Source organism: Camelus bactrianus, chromosome 4 (genome assembly GCF_048773025.1).
Source record: "Camelus bactrianus isolate YW-2024 breed Bactrian camel chromosome 4, ASM4877302v1, whole genome shotgun sequence".
NCBI lineage: Eukaryota > Metazoa > Chordata > Mammalia > Artiodactyla > Camelidae > Camelus > Camelus bactrianus.
The window spans coordinates 35,345,107-35,371,662 of NC_133542.1; the positions used below are offsets into that span (position 1 = coordinate 35,345,107).

At 37.9% G+C, this 26,556-nt stretch overlaps 1 protein-coding gene across 7 annotated transcripts in view; it reads left to right on the plus strand.

Moving 5' to 3' along the window:
- CFAP95 (cilia and flagella associated protein 95) overlaps positions 1–26,556 on the plus strand; it is a 222,589-nt gene that overhangs the window by 41,747 nt on the left and 154,286 nt on the right. For all 7 annotated transcript variants that reach the window (XR_006724145.2, XM_045515100.2, XM_074361685.1 and 4 more), the window contains one exon: positions 14,262–14,370. Coding sequence is in view for 3 of the 7 variants with exons in the window: in XM_045515097.2 (XP_045371053.1) it covers positions 14,262–14,370 (109 nt within the window). In the remaining 4 variants the exon portion in view is untranslated. The remainder of the gene's footprint in view (positions 1–14,261; positions 14,371–26,556) is intronic.

The following is a 26,556-nucleotide window of genomic DNA, read 5'->3' on the forward strand; positions in this document are numbered from 1 at the left end:
TCTTCCTAGTTGCAGTACATGACTTACTAGGGACTGAAAGATACCAAGGAAATTTTGAATTGCTGTAGGGACAAATGATATTCATACTTTAAGGAGACATTTTAATTTCTTAAAAAATCATTGTAAATTATAACATTGTGTGACATTAGAGATGATATAATAGTAGACCAATGATATGGAACTATATTCACTATCGAGTGGGTAGCAGAATTAGAAATTTGCACACAACGCAGATACATATATAAAATTTATTTTTAAAACTGATCCTCATGATTTTTCAACCATTGGTTACTATAGAAAAATTCAAACTTGCCAATTAAAGGGTTTCTTTGTCTCTTTGAGTTTAAAATTTGTTTCAGGTTGAAATAGTCTATTTCAAAACAATGCCCACTCTTTATGAGTCCTTCCTCCTCTACCCTCTCTTTTCACCAGTGTTATCTGTGTGTGCATAAGGGGCCGAAGTTCTATGATATTTTGGTGATGGGGGAGTGAGGCTCTCAGATCTCTGTGTGGGTCCTTGTTCTTGCTCACCTCATCCTTTACCCAACTTCTGTGCCTTTTGCTGATGAATTTGTGACTAATCCACTTGGTTTGCTGAGGACCTGATGTCTCTGCTTACAGACTCAGTTTCATTTTGGCTCTCATTGGCACTATGGATCTCCATGTCATGCTCATCCTCCCTGGCCCCTGACTTAGGCTGGTAGTAGCCACTGTGCTGGAGCACCTCATCCCTCAACACTGCAGCCCTTCAGCTGGCCCACTGACACTCAATTCAGCTTCCATCAAGTGCCCTGTAGGGAGAGTGTGGATATGCTAGGGTTTTCCCAGAAGAGTTTACTCCCATTGGCCTGAGACTTATTAAAAGCCCTTCTCTCACTTTTTAAAGTGATCTTTAAAAGATAAATGATAGGGTCACTCTACATAGGCCATGTTTGGGAACTTTTGGGTCTTGTTATTAATAAAAATTTAAGAAATTTAGATCTTTTATTTCTCAACAATTCCTAACTTTCCTGAAAAACATCTCACTCAGGACTCTAAAGTTTGACTGTTAGTCAGAAGTTAATCAGGACCATTTTATTTTTCTTCATATTCCTAGCAAAACAGTCCTAAGTCTTCCCAAGGCTAATGTGGATGCCTCTGATTTATTAAAGCAAAGGTTATTTTAAAGAGTTAATCAAAGTATAAATTTTTTTAACATTTTTAATTGATTTCTAATTTTACAACGTTGTGTCAAATTCCAGTGTAGAGCACAAAGTGTAAATATTAGTATTTGAAAATATAATATTGCTATAAGTAAGTTAAAAAAAAGCATGTAATTAATTCTTTTGTTAAAAATATATGTCTATATGCACTGAAAAGAGACTGAAAGAATATTCACTATACAACACAAAATATTTATTACTGGATGGTGGATTTATGGATTATTTGTCCTTTTCTTTTTTTCCCCTTTGCCACTTCTACATTTTCCATAATGAAATGTGTATTGTTTCATAATAAGAATTACTTATGAAAATTTAGTATCATTTTCTAAAGCTTTTCCCCTGAAGCAAACATTCTTTAAATAATCAGAATTTAGACACAATACTTCATCTCTTTTGGAGTCTGAGTCATTCTTCATGATATTATGAGTCTTTTTAAAATATCTTTTTTGATTGCTAGTTTATGTTGGGTAAAAAAGATGATGCTATTTACATTCATTTGGTTTAACCACGCTTTCATTCTTGTCTGTGTTCTGTAATGGTAGATCCTACCCCATGGTTATTTTTGATCTAGTGCTCCATTATTCTTATTCCTCAACATACGCACATACCCACAAATGCTTTTGAGGGTAGTAGTTTTTTTTTGGCGGGGGAAGCACCTTATTTTCTATTTTTCAAGATGATCCAGGACACTCTGCATCGTTTTGTCCTGACTATATTTTTATTTCAATGCTGTTCACTTTTATGAAATTCCAAACAAATTCGTTTTCTGAAAACCAGTAGTTATAGAATTGTTTTGCCTTGACCTTTGTGTGAGGTTTTGCTCAATTTAACTGGCGGCCAAAATAAAACAGTTTTGCTTGCAAGATAAACCGTTATAAGGCAGGGTATTATAGGACAGACATTTCCCTATGTGAGTGCAATTGGATTAGGAAAGATCATTGCTGTATACAAGTACCTGTGTCTGAGCCAACCCCCTACCTACACTTGGGACCATCTCCCTCCTGGGCCACAGGAGCCACTACAGCCTTCTCATAATGCTGCTGTAGTCTTTCTTCTCACACATAGTCATGTACTTTTTCATCCACTTTTTTTCTCTTTTTGATGATCCCTTTCTAGGTAAGGATGTGGAGAGTAGGGAGGAGGTGAGAAGAATGTTGGGCTTAGTGACATTTTGATAAAGAGAAGTTTAGTCTGTGGATACATGGATACCCAGGCTCAGGGCTCAAGGCTTTCAAAAGCACTAGAAGTAGTACTATTAGACAAACTTCTCTGAGTTGGCCTGGGAAGCCACCCCGTTAGTACTGTTTTCTGTGTGTACTACTCAGACTTCTTTTGGTTGCAAGTGATAGATACTCAGCTTGCACTAGCCTGAGGAAGCAAGAAAATGAATTAATTCATGATATTCCTGGAATGATTCATCACTATATAAGAAAAAGGGCAAGGGTGCAGCTCCACCTTATAACAACAGGAGTAAGGGATGCGAATGCAACCAGGTCTTGCTACATTTATCCTCTCTCTACCTCTTTGGGTGTTTGCATTATGTTATCATTGAAGAGTGTGGGAAACATGGCTGCTGTAGTTTTGGGATTTATATCTGACATCTTCATCCCCCAAAAATGTTGGTTTTAAGGTATTTTGAATTTTAAATTCAAAAATTTCAGGTCAGGTATCCATTCCTGGTTCAAGTATCTGTTTGTGTCATCTGACTGGGCAAGGTTTGGTGGAAAATGGCATTTCTCCAATAGCCATAGGGTACAGTGGACATACCCAGGAGAAAGGAGAGCTGGGTTGATAATCCTATCCTGTCCTGTAGATATCTGCTTTATCTATTATATCCTATAGAGAGCTACTCTAATGGAGAATGAATTCCAAATTCCAAACACTCATTTTTATAGAAAATTTTTAAATATAACCCATTAATATTATTGGTGATTTCCTACATTAGGTGTTATTTTGATTTAAAACTCCTTGCCCCACCCATCCCAATGCAGTTTTGAAAAATTGACCTTAGATGTAACAATTAGGAAACAGAAATCCTGTGTAGAGATTAGGTGAACATATCTTTGCTATGCTTTGAAAAAGTTCTAAATAAATTTGAATATCGTATTACTATTTTTGATAGACACATCAGATAGAGTGCTCTGGGGACATCCAAGAGGACCACTTCAGTCTATTACACTAGGGAAAGTTTTCTGGAGGAGGTTGTCTTAGCTCCTAGGATTCACATGGAGTTTGTAAAGCTGGCACATTAGTTAGTTTTCAGCTGAGGTCATTACTATCCTTTCCCTCCCCCCGGAGTGTCTGAAAATACGTGTGCATTTTTCATTGCACAATGACTGGTAACCAGTGATGTCAAGTGTGTGATTGCAAAAATTGTGACTTTTATTCCTAGGGTGGCCACAGCATCTTAATAGCATTTATCCATCTATCCGTATGATGCCCAAGTTACATATCCATAAACCTGCAGCCAGATGGGTGTGGACAATAGAGCTAATATATATCTAGGGCCAACACATTCAGGTTAGCTAGTGTGCGTACGAATATTCATAGAAGGGTGTGAACAGCAGAATCCCTAAAAGATCTTCACAGAAAAGGAATTCCCTACTCATTGCTGTATAAGAATCCAGAGCTTTCAGAGCTCATTGGCACTTGCTCTCATTGTGGGGGTGCATGCCAACAAAGCAACCAAATAGTTATTGCTGGCAGTCTCCTGGAGTTTTAAGATATTGTGGCCTTCTACCTAGACCTTAAAAGAATAAGTAATGTGTGTTGTGTGAATTAAAAGAATTTAGTCTAGATGGATTGTATTTCCTTTATTGGAATTTTTTTGTATGTTTAAACAGTCCTGTAATAAGTATAAGTAATTGGGAAAGGCTGCTTCTGGTTGGCTTACACTTATATCAAGGTGAGTGTAGTGAATGTAATGTGATCCATTATAGGTCTTATTGACTCCACCCATGTCTGTGTATCTCTGACAAGTGAGCAGGTCAAGGCAGGTCGAATGTCCTGCTAGACATTCAGGCATGAATAAGAAATTTCCTCCCATAATAAAACCATCTGGGACTAGTACTGTTTTGAGGGTAACTCTTTTTTTCCTTTGACAACTTCTTTATTTCTTCTTTGGGAATTGTCTGTTTAGACTTCTTGTCTCTACTGAGGACAAATTTGGTAAATTGTTTTTCGTAGAAAGTTATGTATACTACCTAGTGTTCCAAATATATTTGCATAGAGTTACGGAAAGTAGTCTTTAAAGATTTTTAAATTTTTCTTCTTTTGATAATTATATCTTATTTTTATTAAGATATAGTTCACATTCTGTATAGTCATCCTTTTAAAGCATATAATTCAATGGCTTTTAGTATATTCACAGAGTGGTACATCTGTCAACACAACTGATTTTAGAACATTTTCACTAACCCTAAAAGAAATCTGGTTCCCTATGCCCCTGAGCCCTAGGCAACCACTAATGTACTTTCTTTCTTTATAGATTTGCCTATTCTGGACATTTCATATGAACGGAATCATATAATATATGGCCCTATGTGACTGGCTTCTTTTACTCGGCATAATGTTTTTAAGGTTTATCTGTGTTGTAGCATGTATCAATACTTTATTTCTTTTTGTTGCCTAATAATAGTCCATTTTTTGCATATTATATCCCTCTATTTTGTTTGTGTCTCCCCTTGCTTTTTTCTTGATTTTTTTAGATAGGAGTTTGTCTATTTTGCTTACTTATTCATTTATTTTGTTTTCTAATTTATTGACTTTTGCTTTTATTTTGAATTATTCTATCATTCAGATTTCTTTTGGCTTGCTTATTTTTTATGTTTTCGAATTTAGATGTTTATTTATTTTCATTGTTTCATTTCTATTGGTATAAGTACTTAAAGCTTTGAATTTTTTTCTGGTTTCTACCTTAGCTGCATCCTATTGATTCTTACAAGTGGTATTTCTTTTTATTGGTATTTTTAAAAAATTCAGCAATTTGTTAGTATTGATCTTTGATTAAAGAGTTGTTTGATAAAATGCTTAAATATTTTGAAATTGAAAAAGGTTCTCTTTTACAATGTGTTATGAATTTTAAGTTTTATTGCATTGCCATTTATATCTTTCAAACATACTGAAATACTTTTTCTTAATTTTTATGAAATTTCCGTATGCTCTTGAAGTTGTGTTCTTTAGGCAAGTCACCAAATATTGGTTTCACTCTTTCCGTATGAAGACTGATTATGTTTACCCATTTACCCAAGGAAAATGACTTAAATTCTATTCAGTCATAGGTCAAAAGTCTAAGATCTCCATGTGTTGTGCTGTTATCTTTCTACAAAGTCTAGCTGTGGCTCTACTTGTTCAGAAACCTATAAAGCAGAAAATTTTTTTGCTCAGTCTCCATATGACCAATATAGAGTGGTGGGACAGGGACAAGATAACTGTAATAAGCACTTCAACTCAGAAAGGGGAAGGATGGAAGTGACAGAGCAGTCTTTTGTCCATGGCTGTTCTTAAATCCTGTCAGGCAGGCATTGTTAGGGAGTCCTACGTTGGTGTCAGGAATATTCTTTGCTTAGACCCTGATTCCGTTTCCTGGCAGCAGCTTCCCTTTCCCATTGTTCTTTTGGTGCTTAGCTCTGCCCTGTGTATGGTCTTTTCTTTTCCATTATTCTCCTTGACCACACCTGCAATGGATGTTGTAAAATATGCCTTCCTATGGGTTGGTTGTTTGTCTTTTGCAGTTCACTTCCTGTTCCCAGAAGTTTGGGGGCCAAAAGGTATTTTAAATATCGAACAGTTAAAGGAATTTAAATGCAGGCTCCTGGCTTATTTGAAAATACAATTCTTAAAAAAAAAAATAGTAAGTTTCCTATTTGTTTGAATCTACTTAGTTGTTACTGGCCTCTCCATCCTCTCCATCCTCTGGTATCAGTTTCCTATTGTCTTTACCTGGTCTTTAGCCAGTGCCATATATTTTCGATTTTTGTTACAGAAGCACTCCTTCCACTTCTGGTACTTATTTCTATATTAGAATAGGCTAGGCTTACTCTATGATAACAAACAGTTCTGAAAATTTCAGTGGCTTAGCACATAAAGATTTATTTTCTGCTCACACAGTCTGCTTTAGGATTTTGTTGGAGGGTGGGACACCCCTCCACATAGATACTCTGGGACTCAGGCTGATAGAGGCTCCATTATCTAGAAAGTCACCAATTGCTCTGGCAGGGGAAGAAAAAGTCAAGAATTATAAATGAGCTTTCACTGTCTTAGCTCAGAAATAATAGATATCATTACTGCTCATTTTTATTTCATTGGCCAAGCTAGTCAAATGGCCTAACTGCAAGGGAGCTGGGAATTTTTACTTCTTATATTTCTAGTAAAAAAAGGAGAAATTGTATTGGCAAACATAATATCTATCACGTATGAAAGACTTGCTTATAAAACTCCCCTCCAAAGTGGGCTCTAGGGCTAGACTTTTGTCCCTCCAGCCCTGAAGCCATTGCCCCTGTGCAATGTTAGCAAATAGTCCAAAGGCATCAGCAATCTTGGTTTTCTGAAGTTCTGTTTACTCCTTTGGTTACAGGCTTTCATTCCAAAAATTGGCCTGGAAGTTCCCCACTGGAATTTCAGCTCTTAAATACTTTTATTCTGTTGGAATTTAGAAATATATATTTTAGCCACCTAGCATTTTCCATTGTTTTCAGTGAAAGAATTTATCTGCATAACTATAGGAATGTAGTTTGGTTCATGGTCTGAGATTTCCTACTTCTGGACAATCTCACTACTGAGATTTCTTGCTATAGTCTCTAGTCTCTAATTCTTCCACTTGTCTTCAACTGGATCTTGGCTGCTTACAGTCCTTACACATGATGTAATCTAGGGAATATAACTTCTGACTGCCAAAAATTCATTTGCTTTTAATGTTCTTTCATCTTTTGTTCTTTGCTGCTTTTGAATGATTTCTAGGAAGAAATGGAAAAATGTTAATTTGTGTAGCTATGTTCATAATGGAAGACAGTTTTAACTCTAGATTCTATTTATGAAGAAAGGTTATTTCATTTGTTTCTAACGTGAATGAAATGAATTGATTTTAAGCCAAGAACCTTGTATTATATACTCAGTATGCATTGCTCATGGATTCATGGAAGTGTGCATTAAAATGGGACTTAAGCTCACATAATATAATTACTTGATGTTATCCTAGAGTAATTAATTCACATCATCTAAGCTGATGATATTAAGACTATAGGGATAGGAATTTAGAGGTAATGAGGCGTTTGCTTTTTCTTTTGCAGGGGCCAAACCAGTCTCCATACCATTCATTCATGCCAATATACTGCTAAGGTGTTCTTTGGATGACAGTAATTACTAATATATAATACATTTCAAAAACTCTGTCTCTTTTCAGTCCTACTATTCTACCACCCAGAATGTGTTTGGCCAAACAATATAAGCTGTTTCTGGAGGGGAGATCAAAGGAACTATAAGAAGCATCTTACGATTTGAAGATAACTGAGATCTGGTTGTCGAAACATAGAGAAACAGAACATCCCAATTCTGACTTGACTAAGACAGTCCTGGTTTTTACCACTCCCAGTGTACTTAGTACCTAATTTCCCTCTAACAGTGTCCCAGGTGGAATAATCAATTATCGTGTCACCCCACTTAATACATGTGCCTTCAGCTGTTTTCAAAGTCATGTATTTGGCAGTTAATCAGACTGACAATATTTACTTAACATTTCAACTGTTAAGATAGACAAGGTTTATGATGTATTCCTGATGTAATACTGATGTATTCCTTTTGTTTCTTCCCAGTATTCTACATAGGGCTTTCTGTTTTGGGAGAGTTTCTAAGAAAAAAATTTTTTTTAATGATGGGTCTTATTTACATGCCACTCAATATATGTTGAGTGAAGAAAATGACTTCACTTATCTGTTTCTGTCAAATAGTTTTCTTCTGAGTGCAGTTTAGGTTTCAAATTCTGTGGTTTTATAGTTATAGATGCACAAATGACATAGAGCATGAGACACATCAGGAAACAAAGTCCTTCTTCATAAGTCTGAAATGTCAACATTTCTCCCAAGGACATAAGATTTTCTTTATGACTCTTGCAAATACATCTAAAAGTCTTCATTTGTCAGTTTGATAAATGTGCCACCAAACAGCACTACCTTGGCATATAAATCATTTGCCCGTGAAATCTTTAAAGAGGATTGTCAAATTTTTTTTTGGAGTCTTTGATTCTACTGGTTTTATGCTTTTAATGTGTCAGGAAATATAGCTGACTCTCTGGGGTAATTTTCATTTAAAGTCCTAGATAGCAGATGATTATAAAACCTAATAGAAAAGGTATCTTTCTCTTCTCATTTGGGTTAGATTTACTTCAGAAAATACAATAGCTGACAGAGTAACTGTGAACTACATTAATAGTTCTAAAATTTAAAATTAATATATTCTGCCATCTAGAGTCTTAACTAAACATTTTTAACATCTTTGAAATTCGCAAAGAAATGGTGTCTCTTGTCAAGTAACCAGAAACCAGAATTCTGCTCAGATTTTCATTGTTCCCATGTCAGATATTGCTCAGATTCACACCCCCTTTGCCATCATTGTAATGCATATGTATACTGAGAGTTTTCCCATTCAGCAAGCAGATTTATAATTCCTTTAAAAACAGGTTTTTGTTGCAAAGGACTAGCATCTCTATTTGCATAATCACTCCTTCTTTATGTGTGCTTTTGCAGAGCAAGCTGGGATGCACTTTATTTTTATGGGCATGTTTGAAAGCCTTTGCTTTCAGGATTTATATTAAAGTGACAGTGACAAAATGTAAGAAATTCAATGAACCAATCAATCATTTGAGATTTAATGAGCATTTACAACCTGTTAGACTATGTTAGGCACTGGGATCACAAAGATGAATAAAAAATAATCCCCATGTCAAAGATGCTCTTGGCCTAATGAAAAGGAAGATTGATTAATGGATGATTATTTTAAAATGTGAAAAGTGGAGAAGTGATAAAGATAATGATTTCTTTGCAAACCCCCACTTTACTTCTCCCACATAGTCATGAGACCACAGAAACCCTACAGAGTAACTTGGTCTCCTTTCCTGCAAGGAGAATCCTATGGCCTAAACCCACCCTGTCCTTCCCTGGAAGCTGGACCACTATGGCTTGGGGCAGCCTGAGGGGAGCCGCAGGTCCCTGCCTGAGTATGCTCTAGAGTTGAGTTTGTTTAGTCCTGCAACTCACTAAAGGATTTATATGTGTTCAATCAAGGGGGGCTTACAGATTCAATTTGATGTGAAATCATTCAACTCTTATGGTTAGAAACCAAAGCTCCCAAACGACCCCAGAAACAGATTCAGAAAATACTTTTCACAAGGCATTACTTGGGACTATATTAGGCCTGAGGAGACAAGACAATACAGGATCTAGAATGTTCAGGTGATTATAGGATTGGTGGTGGGAAGTTGCCCAGAATGGGACCTGCTCATGCTATCTTTGCCCTGCTAGATTCTCTTGACCTTAACCCTCCCTAAATCAGTCCAGGTGGCATTTTTGACAACAGGGTCATGGTTCCAAGCTCCTTTTTATACAGTTGGCTGCTCTGATCCTGTTCATTTGTAATTCTACTCATATTCATAACTATTTGTCCCACAGTAGGGTAGAGAAAGCAAATTTCTTGTAATTAAGGATGTTTTACATAAAGATTTCTCATATGAAGAAATAGCTACAGCATTCAGCTCTGGACTTGATAGAGCAAAGTCCTCAGCAGAAGCAAGGCTGTTGTCAAAGAAAATTTTGGCCCTGCTGGCAAGAGGCCCTGTGGGCTCTCCTTCCAGCAGGAATGTCAGCCTGTATATGCACACCTGGCATCAAAAACAGCTCTTCTGACTTCAGTCAGCAGCATGAAATACCTGTATTCAAGCTATTTTGGCCTTGAACTGACTGCTGCTGGTCAAATTCACGTCTAGGGAAATTAATACCTGCAGAATCCAGCCTGTAGACTAGATCAGTGCTGGTCAGTGATGACCTTTTTTACTAATCCAAGGTGATGTACAAACTGTGAAGACAATGTAGCAAGTTTTTCACATAGCTAAATTTATTCAGTTTAAGGAACTCTGAGATTGTTTTTACTTATCTTTGTTGTTAGAGGTCTTCTTATTAAGGTGATAGATGGTTATTTTTCTTTTCATGTTCTTGTCAAGACAAAAAGTTGGCAATTTTATGTTGGTTTTACAAATTTGGGGGAAAATTTTGATGCTCTGTGAAACACTTAAGATTTGGGAACCACTGATCTAAGAGTGTGGTACATAATCATGCTCTAGAGCTTTCTCCACTTTGGCACTTCTGACATTTTGGGTCAGATATTTCTTTGTTGTGGAGGGCTGTCCTGGGCATTGTAGGATGTTTAGCAGCATTGCTGGACTCTACCCACTAGATGCCAGTAATAACCCACCCCACCCAGATGCAACAACTAAAAATGTCTCCAGACATTGGCAAATGTCTCAGGGTGGGTTGCAATGGACTAGGTGAAAGCTGTGGTCAAAAAGTTTGAAAGTTACTGTTCTAGAGACATTGTAAGTTTTATTTTATCATATTCATTATTTTCTCATAATTTTTATTGCAATAAATGAGAAGTCATGGCAAGTTGTATGGTAACCATAAAGGAGTACAGGTAGTAAGGCAAACAAGGCTATATAAAGTATATATATGTATATATTATTATAGTTTGATTATTTTTATTTTGGGGCATTATATGTATGTTTGTCTTACAAAGATGCTATAAGGCTTAACTGGTATTGACAGAGTATTTAAAAATACCTGTCTGAAATATATTGTAAATAGACACAATATTATTACACATAATATTTTGTATTTATATATCACTTTTCACTTGAGGCTCTCAATCTATTGATTTTTCTCCTCAGTGTATGATTTTCAGTTTGTCTCAAGGAAACTGAGGCACAAGCCAGTGTCCAAGTGACATAATAAAGTCAGGGAATAATTAGGCCTCCCATTTCCTTTATGATACCCTAATCACTTTTACTATATTATTATTTGTAGTAAGTATATATTTGGTATATAGTAAATGTATATTTTATATTTTACTGTATTTTATATATTTTATAATTTTTTAACACATATATTTATCTTTGCAAGGCTGGCAGCCCCTTGTAAGTAGGGCCAAGTCTTTAGCTCTGTATCTCTCAGGCTCTGTAGGCTGTGGGCGCACTGTTTGTGGGCAGCTGGCAGGCATCAGGGAATACCAGTTGCATTAGCTTAGTCCTCCAAAGTTTCATTATAGACTCATATTTTAATGCTGGGATTTTTGGCTGCTATCTGAGATTGTGGTAAGAAAAAGAAAATATCTGCATTTTTTATAAAAAATAATCTTGTTATAATACAACTTAAAATGTATGGTGGGATAATCAAGGCTGCATTTTGACTTTCATGGACACTAATTATCTTTGCCTTCATGGGTCCCTTCCTCCATTAAAAAAAAGAAAGTTTAAAATAATGGTTTGTGACTGCTTTGGTATAAAAACAGATATAATCCAAACTAGATTATGTATTTTTTTCTGATTTAAAAATGATTAGAACACTCTCCTGGGCCCCTAAAAGTATCACAAGCCCTGGGCACGGTGCCAATGGTGCCTAATAAAGAGGTGGGCCCTGGACCCAATACACTGAAATGTTAAGTTGGCCCCTTCATTCCTGTGCTCCTAGGGAGGTATTCTGGTTTTATTGTCTCAGAGAAATAACCCAGCAGGCAACAAAGGAGCCAGATTTTTGGTTTTGGACTTTGAAAGCTTTGGTCTTAGGATGATACCATAGATTTGGAAGACTAGATGAAGAAGGGCTACCCAGGATCCCAAATTTGAATTAAGACCTTGGAAATCCTAGAGCAGATAGGACCTATCACTGCCTAGCCCTTCATTCTCAGGGTAGTGTTTTCAGAGCTGTTGAAGTGTGGGGCTTTTATGTGTCCCCCAAGCCCAGTGTGGTGGGAACATGAAACAAGTACCTTCTTGGTGTGCCAGGCAAACGGCTCAGGGATGACAGATGGCATCTGGGTTTCCAGGAACCCTGGGTGGAGAGGGACACAAGAAAGTTTTTGGTGGGGTAGATAGTGGCATCCCTGTGGCAGACTGCGAGTCTGTGTAGACAGTGTGGCAGGACCAGGATTGCCATAGCAGAGACCTGCATGGATCCACAATTGAAGACCACAGGAGAATAAGGATTTTTCCACAGATGCCAGCAAGAAGAAATGATGACAACAAAGATGGATTCTTGGCATTGTGGTACCATGAATGGACCCTTTAGAGTTGGAAAGGACCCAGAATTGATTAAGATTAAGGTTTTTCCACCTGGAAATTTGAACACTTGGAAAGGAAATTAGGTACAATTATGGGGAAAAAAAGTTGCAATTCTTGTACACCAGAATTTTTTTGAAGCCGGGTTACTATTCACTATACATAGATGTTTATGGTGCTTTACAGTATTTGAAGGACATTCCACTTTTATTTTTTTATTTTTAACTCTTATAAAAATTTTAAAAACCATTGGTATTATTTCTGTCCTCAATTTACACACGTGAAAATGAAAGCACAGAATAGTTAAGTAATTTCTCCGAGGTCACACAGATATGACTTGGCTGAGCAATGACTCAAATCCATGGCCCGCTCACTCTATCACTCCTGGTTCTTAACGTCATCCAGTATTCCCCCTGCAAACTTCAGTGAGAGCTTTCTGTCAGGCTCTCAAAAAATGATGTGGTACCAAAATAATTCTAGTGTTTTGCAGTTAATGCTCAAATGTGAGGAGAGCAGAGGGCTCACATACTGGAGCTCTGCAGTCCCACCCTAGGCTCCCTTGCTGCTGCATTCTGTGCAGAGCTCTGCTCCCATGCTTGGAGGTGAGGAGGAAAGGGTGTAATTTGAATGCAGTGCAGGGGCCCAGCCCCAGTGCAGTGGGATAAGGCCCTTGGGGGCAGGCGATCAGGTCCTAAAGGGTCTCCTAACTTGGATGCTGGGTGCTCATCCAAGTTAGTGGATGCTGTTCTGCTTACCGGCCCTGTGCCCACACTCATCACATTGTAGATTTTTCTTTTTAATTGTCTGTGTCTCTCTCCAGAATGTGAGCAACTGAAGGCAGGGACTGTATTACACTTACTCCCCATTGTATCCCCTGAACCTAACAAAATACCTGGCATGTAGTAGGTATTTAAAATGTTTGAATGAACAAAGAGATGGGTGGATGGATGAGTGAGTGGATAGGTGCATAAATTCTTGGGTATCTCAGTGTCCCTTACACAGTCCTAGCCCCATATCCCTTAATAGCAGAGCCCCTTTGGATGGGTGTTTGTATTCAGCTTCCTTTATCTCACCCAAGAAAGCTTTGTGAAAATAGCTTTTTCTTCTGTGGGCCACTTCACCTTCTTTTTCCTTCCCTGTCCCCGAATCCCTCCTTTATTATTTCCAACCATCCTTTAGTCAAGATGTTTGGAATATTTTTTTCCTCTTCCACTTACATGTTTTAAGAACTGTTTTTTTTTTAGCTTATGTTTAACTGTCAGCTTCCTTTAGATCCTCTTTAGCAGCAGGAAGCACATGTTATAAGTCCATATGAGTAAATACTTTGCTGTTTCTCATTTTGAAAAAAAAATTGTAATTAAAATTCATGGTAGAAAAAATTTCTGAAGTGGTAAGTTGCCTTTCTAAGATATTACCATGTTTTATTTTAGAATTTACTTTCAATAACTAATCTACATTATTAAGATTCACTTCATTGGTGTCACTGAACAATGACTGTGTTGGGTAAGTATTGTTTTATGTATTATTAGTTTTATCAAATGTGCTAAATTGTTTTTAGGAAGTAGCCTCAGCATTACTTGAAAAGAATTGGAAATATGTTATATGTCCCAAATCCAGTAAATTATAATTAGAACAATGTCACAAATATAGTAAATTTTCATTGGATAATCTTTTAAAAATTTAAATGCAATAAATGATAAATAAGCATTATCCCTTAACAGATTCTAATTTTTTTCCTTAAGGCATCGTGACAGAGAAGCTTATCCCAAAGATTATGATATAGAGGGTCCTGAGGAAGTAAGAAAACTGTGTAATTCAACATATTGGCGACTTGGAACCAGTGAACCCCCAGTAAGTAGTTGCTGCTAATTTCTTTAAGTCTGGAATCTTCCTCCTAGTGAAACATGAAAAAGTAGAGGGAGGAGCACTTTGTCAGTTGCACTCCCCTTGACTATGTTGATTGCTTAGGCAGATGACTTAGTCACTGTGTGCTTCAGTGACCTTACCTATAAAATGTGCACACTTCATAAGGTTATTGGGAAGTAAAATAATGCAAATAAAGTGCCTAGCACATGGCAAGTGCTCAAGAAATTATTACTGTTCTGATGCTCTTGCTGCAGCTGCACCATCCTGCTAGATGTCTCCTTTAACCTTCACCATCACCCTGTGAAGTAGGTATTGTTATCTCTATTTTACAGAGGGGAGAAACTCCTACAAGTTAAGTAACTTAAAGTTAAAACGTTAGGGAGTGAAAGAGTGAAGAGTTTGAACCCAGTTCTTTGATTTCATATCTTTTGTACTTAAGGTGGTACAGTTGTGAGTATTTTAAATACGTTATTATTATCCTCATAACATTTGTTTAACCCAGTTACAAAAGGAATGTTCATTGTATAAGTACTTCCTATTTGAATTGCTTTGGGTGGGTTACTCATTGGCTGTTTAGGTGTCTGACCAATCAGTATGAGGCAACTCAACTCCCCAGAGACTCCCAAATTCTGTCCTACAATGTCAAGAGCTTTGAGAATAGTTGAAGACTCAATTCAACCTTATAAGATGGCTTTGGGGCCTGAAAAGGACACATATGAATGTGTTGAGAAGACTGGGTTTGTATCACATTCTGCCCCCAAAGGCTGGGCTAGTTTGAAAAAGGGCAAGCTGAGGAAGATCCATAATTCTACATTGGGAGTGGTTCTAGAAAATTCTCTGTTCTTCAGGGTATGGGAATGAATTAGCCTATCAGAGCCCATGCTGTTTCCTCCCTTCCTCTTACACTTGCCATAGACAGAGAAGAATAAAGACAGCCTGAAAAATGGGGATTTATTATATAAAGATACAGCTACCTGGATACAAAACAAGGATACTTACAGGAATGAAGACAGCTCTAAAGCAAGACATTCTCTCTGTCTCGCTCTCTGTCACACACACACACACACACACAGAATCTCTTTTGGCATCTCTGTTTCTCTCTACTGTGTTCTCTCGCCCCACAGCTCACATCTCAGGTGCATTCTGATGGTTTCCTCACTTTCCACCCTGCCCTCTTGCCTTTGCACCAGGCTGTCTAATTGGGCATTAGCCAGCACATTGATCAGGTTCTCCAGTCTGATCCCCAACTCAGTAAATAACCACCTTGCCTCGGTCCCCTAAACCCTGCTTAACTTTACTTTCTTGATCATGGCCAGGACAAGAGCAACTTAAGCAAGGCAGGCATTGCCTGGCATGCACTTAGCATTTTTGACCCTTAACAGCATTTATTTTTGATTTCTAAAGGAAATTTTTCTTGATCTCTAGATTGTGGGTAGAAGTGAGATGAAGTGAAACAAGAGGTGTAGGAACCTCAGACATTCATTCCTTGTATTCTATGCATTGTAGCAGTCAAGCCTTAGGTTTAATATAGGATGTATAAATAAGATAATATTTACCTTCTCTATGACTTTTGTTCATGGTCATTGAAACTTTGTCCTTCCTCTACCATGTGTACAGTGTGTATTAGATAGGAAGTTACCGAACCAAACTTGGGTCCACTTGCCCAACATGTGGCAAAGCCAATCTACTGATACTAGGTTGTAGTTAAGGAAAGTACAGCATTTGTTGCAGGGCCAAGGAAGGAGAATGGGAACTTCAAGCTCAGAAGACCTGAACTCCCTGATGGCTTTCAGGGAAGGGCTCTTAAAGGCAACATTAGTTGTAGGGTGTCTGATCAGCTTATGGACATCCTTCTGATTGGTTGGTGGTGAGGTAACAGGGTGGTATTTGGGAAGTTAATATCAACTTTCTGGTTCTAACCAATCTGGGGCCTACGTGCTTGTTGTCAGCATGTAGTTAACGTCTTCCATCTGGCAAGTGTCTGCAAAAGAACTCAAGGATGTGGCTCAGGATATTATCTATACCCCTTGGGGAGGAACTAAAGGCCTTTGCCTTTGTTTTATGGCTAAACTATTAAACTAAAATTATTGTTTTGTCTTATTTTCCTGTTTTCCTTTGTTTCTGGATTTTCTCACTTCTCTGATTAAATTTGCTCTTTGGAACTTGGGGAAGGCCTAGGAGGCTAAAGCTTTGCAGCAAACAAAAGGCTGGAGGGGGACATGGAAGAGGAGGGTTGTCCCTTGGAAGGCCCTACAGGGTCCTGCTCAGTATCAGGAAGGAAAATAGACCAAGGAGTCACTGTTTCTGATTAAGCTATCTTAATAGTAAGTTACGTTTTTCTCTATAAACTTTGTATATTAAAGACTTGTTCATCCATCTTGTTTCTTTACTCTTCTCAAGAAAGTTATAAAGTGTGACCATTTTAACAATATTGATTCTTCCAATCCAAGAGCATGGAATATCTTTCCATTTTTTAGTCTTCTTTAATTTCCTTCATCAATGGTTTATAGTTTTCTGTGTATAATTCTTTCACCTCCTTGGTTAGATTTAGTCCCAGATATTTTATTACTTTGGGTGCTATTTTAAAGGGGATTGTTTCTTTACTTTCTTTTTCTGTTGATTTATCGTTAGTGTAAAGAAATGCAATTGATTTTTGAACGTTAATTTTGTAACCTGCTACCTTGCTGAATTCTTCAATCAGCTTTAGTAGCTTTTGTGTGGACCTTTTAGGGTTTTCTATATATAGTAACATGTCGTCAGCATATAGTGACACTTTTACCTCTTCTTTTCCAATTTGGATCCCTTTTATTTCTTTCTCTTGTCTGACTGCTGTGGCTAGGACTTCCAGGACTATGTTGAATAGGAGTGGTGATAGTGGGCATCCTTGTCTTGTCCCAGATTTTAGTGGGAAGCTTTTGAGTTTTTCACCGTTGAGTACTATGCTGGCAGTAGGTTTGTCATATGTAGCTTTTATTATGTTGAGATATGTTCCCTCTATACCCACTTTGGCGAGAGTTTTTATCATAAATGGGTGTTGAATTTTATCAAATGCTTTTTCTGCATCGATTGAGATGATCATGTGGTTTTTGTCCTTTCTCTTGTTGATGTGATGTATTACATTGATTGATTTGCGTATGTTGAACCAGCCTTGTGTCCCTGGGATGAACCCCGCTTGGTCATGATGTATAATCTTTTTTATGTGTTGTTGGATTCTATTTGCTAAAATTTTGGTGAGGATTTTGGCGTCTATGTTCATCAGTGATATTGGCCTATCATTCTCTTTTTTTGTAGTGTCTTTGCCTGGTTTTGGTATCAGGGTGATGGTGGCTTCATAGAATGAGTCTGGGAGTATTCCCTCCTTTTCAGTCTTCTGGAAGAGTTTGAGAAGGACTGGTATGAGTTCTTCTTTGTATGTTTGGTAGAATTCCCCGGTGAAGCCGTCTGGTCCTGGACTTTTATTTGTAGGGAGGTTTTCACACTGCCCAAGGCAATCTACAGATTTAATGCAATCCCTATCCAATTACCCAGGACATATTTCACAGAACTAGAACAAATCATAATAAAATTTATATGGAACCATCAAAGACCTAGAATTGCCAAAGCATTACTGAAGAGAAAGAAAGTGGCTGGAGGAATAACTCTCCCAGACTTCAGACAATACTATAGAGCTACAGTCATCAAGACAGCATGGTATTGGTACCAAAACAGACATATAGACCAATGGAACAGAATAGAGAGCCCAGAAATGAACCCACAAACTTTTGGTCAACTCATCTTCGACAAAGGAGGCAAGAATATACAATGGAATAAAGACAGTCTCTTCAGCAAATGGTGTTGGGAAAACTGGACAGCAGCATGTAAAACAATGAAGCTGGAACACTCCCTTACACCATATACAAAAATCAACTCAAAATGGATTAAAGACTTAAACATAAGACAAGATACAATAAACCTCCTAGAGGAAAACATAGGCAAAACATTATCTGACATACATTTAAAAAATTTTCTCCTAGAAGAAATAAAAGCAAGAATAAACAAATGGGACCTAATGAAACTTACAAGCTTCTGCACAGCAAAGGAAACCAGAAGTAAAACAAGAAGACAACCTACGGAATGGGAGAAAATTTTTGCAAGTGAAACTGACAAAGGCTTGATCTCCAGAATATATAAGCAGCTCATACGACTCAATAAGAAAAAAATAAACAACCCAATCCAAAAATGGGCAGAAGACCTAAACAAGCAATTCTCCAAGGAAGACATACAAATGATCAAAAAGCACATGAAAAAATGCTCAATATCACTAATTATCAGAGAAATGCAAATCAAAACTACAATGAGGTATCACCTCACACCAGTCAGAATGGCCGTCATTCAAAAATCCACAAATGACAAATTCTGGAGAGGCTGTGGAGAAAGGGGAACCCTCCTACACTGCTGGTGGGAATGCAGTTTGGTGCAGCCACTATGGAAAACAGTGTGGAGATTCCTCAAAAGACTAGGAATAGACTTACCCTATGACCCAGGAATCCCACTCTTGGGCTTGTATCCAGAAGGAACCCTACTTCAGGATGACACCTGCACCCCAATGTTCATAGCAGCACTATTTACAATAGCCAAAACATGGAAACAGCCTAAATGTCCATCAACAGGTGACTGGATAAAGAAGAAGTGGTATATTTATACAATGGAATACTACTCAGCCATAAAAACCGACAACATAATGCCATTTGCAGCAACATGGATGCTCCTGGAGAATGTCATTCTAAGTGAAGTAAGCCAGAAAGAGAAAGAAAAATACCATATGAGATCGCTCATATGTGGAATCTAAAAAACAAAAACAAAAACAAACAAACAAAAACATAGCGTAAATACAGGACAGAAATAGACTCATAGACAGAGAATACAGACTTGTGGTTACCAGGGGGGTGGAGGGTGGGAAGGGATAGACTGGGATTTCAAAATTGTAGAATAGATAAACAAGATTACACTGTATAGCACAGGGAAATATACACAAAATGTTATAACTCAGAGAGAAAAAAATGTGACAATGAGTGTGTATATGTCCATGAATGACTGAAAAATTGTGATGAACACTGGAATTTGACACAACATTGTAAAATGATTATAAATCAATAAAAAATCTTAAAAAAAAAAAGAAAATTATAAAGTTAAGAAGAAAGATATTATTATTCCAGTTCTAAACCTAGACTTACTGATCTTAAATGATTCCCTCAAGGTCCCATGTGTAAAAACAAGGGGGATTCAGGCTCAGGGTCTCCATACCTTCATGTGTCAACTGTGATGTTGGATGTAGTGGGAAGATGAATGAGTCCCTCTTCCCCTTGCTACAGACTTTTGATAGAGGTCTGAAACTAGAATACTCTTGATAGTTGGTGGGAACTTCACATCCTAAAGCAAAGTGTTGGGCCATCTAGGTAAGATCTTCTTAGAGATCCTAAACTAGGTTAGGCCAGTATGAGTGGTTGTGTCCTTGAAGACTAGAGTTTAAAGAGGATTTATTTAGTTGTGGATTGTGTGTCCTTTCTTCCCTAGTTGAGAGGCATTTCAAGGGAAATACTCAGATTAATAATGTGTGTCCTGGTATTTAGATCAATATAGGTTCTCACTCAATGACACATGTCTGAGAACTTCAAGATAAGAAGTCATGCTTGATCTGATGGAGCAGAAAGAGAGAGGGAGCAAACAGCCCTTAGAGTGAGGATGGTGGTGGTTTACCCAGGGGACCCACTAGAGAGAATTTTCCAGAGTGCTCTCGAAAGAGCAAAAAGACTCAGCATAAGAGACCCACCAGATACCCAAGGCTTAGGAAGAGGAGTTACAATCAACTAGGAGGAGATGCTTTGCCGGCTTCCAGCAAGCTGTTGTTGGAGGTCCTGTGAGAGAATCTCTGGAAACAATTACGCATGTGCCCCACAAGAAGAGCCAGTTTTGAATGTCCTTCAAGCCCAAGGCTGTTAGCACAAGTCAGAAGAGTAAAGGCCAGTTAACATTATGCCTTTTCACCTAATCTTTCCCCATTATCCAGTCATTGCCTATGAATAGGGGGAGGTAGAAGAGAGAGACCCAAGGGAAATGGCAGTGGAGCAAGGCCTCACCTACTGTAGGCTTCTAGACCTAGAGCAGCTCCAAGCTGGGGAGGTGATAAGCTTAAATCTAATACACTTAGAAGTTTTGATTATTTCCCTGGACAGGAAAATTTCATAACTAAAACGAGATCCTTCTTGAGATTAAGGAGCCCAGAAAAACTATGGGACTTGCCTAAAATTTCCATTATTCAAAAGGAAAGAACTAGCCTTCAATGAGGGATGGAAGGAACAGCTTGATTAAAATAAAGTTGCTTCATGATTGCATTCTATTGATGCAACAGGATCAGTTGAGTAAGACAGTTACATGAACAATGCCTCATTCATCCTCTGGACAACTCTTCATGGAGGTACCACAAGTGACCTGCATTGTATAAATGAGGAAACGGAGGCCAAATGAAGCTTAATAACTTGTTCAAAGTCAAACAGCTAGAAAGAGTATTAAAAATTAAAGTCCATTTTTTTCTCCTGGTTCCAAAGTCTAAGATCTTAAATACTTTTCCAAATTGCCTCTTGGAGTGCCAAGCTGCGCCACTCCCAGACCTTTTACCCACTAACATTGTAACCTCCTTGCAGAAAATGAACCTGATTATTTTTTTTTTCTGGCTTCGACATCTCACTGCATATGTGTTGGGGCATTGATTTCTTAACATCTTAGCTATAACCTCTGCCTGTTTCCCAGATTATGTCCACACATGCTAGCTAGCCCTGTTCCCATCTGATTCTTCTAGTGAATGCCTTCTTAGTATTTATGATGTCTTTTTTTTTTTCAAGATTGCTTCTGAATGGCTGCTTCTTATGTCCACCAGCATTTCTATTTGGCAGATTGAAGGTCTCTTTGCCCTTAAATGCTGCCACTAGGGCTAATGTGAGCATTGTTTATTTTTAACAGGACTTAAAATGGGCCTCTCTTTGTCTACATTTTGGCAGTGACTCCAAAAGGCCAAGAACAAAAGTGAAATACTAGGCCCCTTAGGTGAGGCCCTCGAAGAAGATGATGGTGACCTTATGCCACTACTCACATGAAGGATTTAAGAGGATTGAAATCCAAGAAGCCAAAAAGGGAGTTTGAGAATAGAGACAGGACTTTGGAAAAGGTGTGCTGTAAGTGTCATCTGCAAACCCCACTGAGTGCCTAGTGAAGTTAGTGATACAAGTCTTCAATGATCTGTCCAAAACAGATCAGAGCAGATGCAGAGCAGAAAGAGGGAAACTGGCTACATATACATCAGGGGTGGGGCAAGGGTAAGTGAGTACTCAGGCCTAGATGTGGCTTTGGAGGTTAAGATGTGGGCCATGTGGAAGAGAAAAATGACAGGGAGCCATTTCAGAGGCTGCCCAAGAGCACCTTGTGTAGGGATGGGAGAGGGATCAACTGGATTCCCACGGGCTGAAGCAGGACATTTAAGTGCAGAAAATGCCATCCTGCATCATGGAACATATCACTGAATGTTCCCAGAGGGGATCTCAGGGTCTTAGAACACCCCAAGAAAGTCAGCTTTGAATGTGTATCAGTACCAAAGAGAGGCAACCACAGACATGCCCAGAGGAAACCAAAACAAGAAGTTCATCTTATATGAAGTTTTGGCTAGTACATGGGACTGGGTATTTTACTTACCTCAGTAAGACTCTTCTTGGGACGAAAATAGCCAAGAGGTTTTTATAGTATCTGAGAGTGATCAAAAAAGTCCTGAAGCCTGTTCTGTATTTCATCAAGGAACAGAAAAAAGAATTATCTCTTATGAATAGCTATGAATGGACAGTAATGGAAGAATAGATTTGTTTTCTGATTATACCTACTTACAAGTCCCACTTGTTCAGTGAGCCAGTTGTGCATTTGTATATAAAATAGAACCCTATTCACATCATCCCTCTCTGTCCCCTTCCCTTACTTTAGTTTTTCTCATGGCACTTAAATGACTGGATATATTTCAGACTTTTTAGTTGTTAATTGTTTGTCTCCCCCTATTAGAATACTGGCTTTATGAGAGAAAGGACTTTGGTTTGTTTTGTTCTCTGCTGTATCTCCAGTTCCTGGAATGGTGTCTGGCACATAGCCAGCACTCAATAAATATTTGTGGAAGGATGGAAGGAATGAAGGAAGGAAGGGGGTAGGGAGAGACTGTATTCAACAAATGTGTATCAAAGTCCTATTATTTTGCTAAGTGCTAGGGTAAGAATCATTATGCAAAGTTATTAGGCTGACTGCTGGGGTAAGAAAAATAATTCAAAGTAAGATCACTGTACGTCAGGAACTCACAGATATATGAGGGTGATGGGTGCATACAAACACAGTGGCAGAGTGTATGATGGATGGTATGACAGGGAGAAGATCAGGATGCTGTGAGGGGCACCCAACTAACTAAAATGAGTTGAGGGGAGGGTCAAGGATGGCTTCCTACTGGAGGTGGCCACTATGAAGTTCCTGAGCTAAATCTTTAAAGGAACCATCTACTGGTGGATTCTGGAAACATGCTATCCAAGTTTCAGTTGTGATGTAATTGAATTCTTACCCCAGTGGCCCCTCAGGCTTCAGGAGGCTGACTGGGGCCGTGGAAGCTGCAGATTCACAGGGGAGCAGTAGTTCAAGCCACTGGAGTTCCTCTGATTGTCTTATTAGTCTAGGTTATTATGGGAAATAGTATTTTAAACTACAATATTTTGTTTTGGTATTTTATTTGGACTTTATTCGGTTACTACCTGAATATAACAGAGCGAGTCCCATGCAAACTAAAATGATCAAAAGTACTTCTATCATTGTTTCTTCATTTGTAAAATCCCTCACCCAAGGTTCTTCACAGCACTACCACAGACCCTGTCCCAATCCTTTATGTAAGACTGCTTCTGAGGAAGTGCTGCATGTTGAGTCCCATAAACTCAGAAGAATTAAGTACAGAGCAAATTTAATGCTGTGTCATAGAAGATTAGAAATTTCAGATATTAAGGAACAAAGAAAAACATGAGTCATTTTATTAAACAGTTTTTTCTTATATAGCTAATCAATGCCAAGGCATTTTTGGAACTGACAAGACAACACTGATTAGAAATTAGGCTAATATTAGTATTAACAGCATCACAGTCATTTGGGACTTAAAAATGGCCAAAAAAATGAATAGTACAAGATTGTGCTAATATTCATTTTATGAGGAGATGAATAGCTAAGTAGGTCTCTAATATGAGCTGTTTTAGTGGATGAAAATAAGACATTTGAAAATTAATGACCATAAAAAAGATGTAATCATATTGGATCTGAGGAATTCAATTATCCTTTACTTACTTAATTGGCTCAGGTATTTTTTCTTTGATTGACATGGTGAAATAGTATTTTGAGCACTACAGTCTTACAGATGCTTCTTGCATTCAGATCTGAGTATCTGAAAGGGCATATGGATCAAATTTTTGTAAATTGAATAATTACAAATGTCAGTGAAGGAGAGAACACTTAAACCAGGAAAAAGGAAGATGTTTGGGGATAGTGGGCCCCCTCTTGCTTCCTGTCTCCATAATCTCTGCCACAGGTTCCAGGATCCACTCCTGGATCTACTTTGGATTGTCTTTTCCAGTATCAGCACATTTGTGTCTGTCTTTCCTGTTTCAGGAATTCTGTATACATTTTGGCCACCTGAGTGTACTTTCCTTCTCTTACGCTGTAGCTAGGGGTTTATTAGTTCTATCAAATATCTTCGTTGTCATTTCTAGGAATTTGGAACATGAATGAAAGGAGGCATCCACCATTTTGACTCCATTTTGATCCCATTACTCTCCTTTTGCAACTCTTTTTCTATATCAATAATCATGCCCTAATTTAACTTTTAGAGAAGGTAGATTTTAATATTTCATGTGTATCAGTTTTCTTAAGAAAGTATAACTTTTATATTAAACAAATGGCACTTAGAGAGTGCAGTCACACACACATACACACAAATACACACAGACACCCCTATATTCTTTGCCTCCATTGTCTAGTCACCCTAGTTTGTTGAGTTAGTTCTTTCTCTACTCCTGGATAAAATCTTGTGCAGTTTCCATAATTTTTATGGTCACTCTCAGATAATAAAAAGTCTTTTAGTTACATTTCAATAATTAAAATATGTCATCAAAATGGAATTTCATTTAAGGTTAAAGATTTTCTCCTCCTCCTGCTAGAATCTGCTCCAGGCCAGTAAAATTGGCTGAGGAAAATGTGTGTGTGTGTGTAAGTGTGCGTGTGTGTGTGCACACGCATGCAGGGATAGGCAGGTGGGGAAGTCTTGGTTGATTTTCTATTTGTTAGCTTACTTTACTCTACCCTTCCCTCAGATAACTAGACAAATAAAAGGCCTTTTTGTGATTATTCTACTAATATTAATTACTTAACTGAGATTTTTTGTGACAAGCAGTGGTTCAGTTACCTGGAAGTGATCAGAAGAAAATGTGGCACTTGTCTAAGATTTATTTCTTCTAGGTGCAGGGAAAGAACCATGGCATAAAGGCTTGAACAGGCAGTGGAGAAAAATAATGAAATTGTTTTTCTGATTGCACCCCACGAGTCTCAGTTGTTCAAGACAATGATGGGAAGCGGACCTCTCTGCTTCTCTGGGATCCTTTAAATAATCTGTATGTGGTACTACTGAGTTCACTTAGACATGAAAGTAGAGCCATGAAAATAGAAAGCAGGGCAAAACTACTACTGAGAAATAATAACCTTTCGGATGATTTTTAAAGGTAAAGACTTTTAACAAAGTATTGGTATTACTTTTTGATGATGTTGACTTTTTTTGGCAATGAGGTAAAAAAGCTACAGTTACTGTTTAAGACAGTAAGACAAGACTCTTCCACAATTATGACTGAAGATCTAAGATAACAGATGCCAACTTCACCTTCATTTCAAAGTGAGGTGCCAAATCACTCACATAGAATAAGCAAAGCATTTGGATAGTAACTGGTTTTGAACCTCCACCTTGAAGGTTTAAAAGAAGAAAGAAAGAAAAGGTTGAAATTGAAGAGATCCAGCTGAGAGTATTTGGAATTTGGAGGAGTAGTTTGGAGAGATTGTACATGCTAACTCCCACCCCTGTTGTCCCCATGGGATGCAGGTAGAAGTATGTCCTATTCCCTTCAAGCTGTAGTGTGGGGCCTCAAGGATATCAGACAGGGAATTTAATAAATGTTCCCCCGAAGTTGGGGAACTTGGCAGACTGGGATCCAATTCATTCCTGGAGCAGCCTGTGGCATCTGAGGAGATACTTGACTTGGGAAGTACCTGTGCTTCCTTCACCATAGGTAAGAGGAGGATGCTTTCAGGGGACCTTATAGGAAGCCCAAGAGAGAAATGTCAGTTAGGGATCATTTAAAATGAATCTTGCCAAGAGAGATTCTACCAGGGGATGTCATCCTCAGCACAGAGAGGCTCGTTACCCTCAAATGTGGAACTTTACCCCTCAAGTTCTTAAAAGACCTGTTCTTTCCTTATATGCATTACCCAGATTATATGTCTACTGGGTTTTCTTAAATGTAGCATATATGGGAAAAGTTCATCTTGGAAGATTAGAAATTGGAACTTAAAAAAATTGATATTCAGGAGAACAGGGAATAAGAATATTATGAAGTATACTTCCTGTGCACACATTGGATATTTTTTATATTACCATTTGACTCAAGCTAGATTTTATTATGCAAATTAAATGGAAATTTAAGTGATTAGCCTGTGAGTTGGTGCTGTGTTAATTTAGCTGTCTCACATATCAAATTGCCAATCTCCAATTTGTGGTATATATATAAAGCCCAAAAGACTTTTAAACATATGGAAGTGCTTTTATAAATTACCTACCCTTATGTCAGGTTATGAACACTTGTAGACCAAAGTGATTTTTCACATTAAGATGGTATAGGATTAGGTTTGCCTACATGCAATAGAAACCATAAACCAACAGTGCCTGTTCACATTAGGTTTTATTCTTTAATGTAAAAAGTTGAGAAAATAGGCCAGGACTGGTATAGAAGTTCCACAAATTGTTGGAAACCTATTGCTTCTATCTGTCTGCTCTGCCATCCCTTGCATAGGGCCCAAGATGGCTGCTGGAAACTT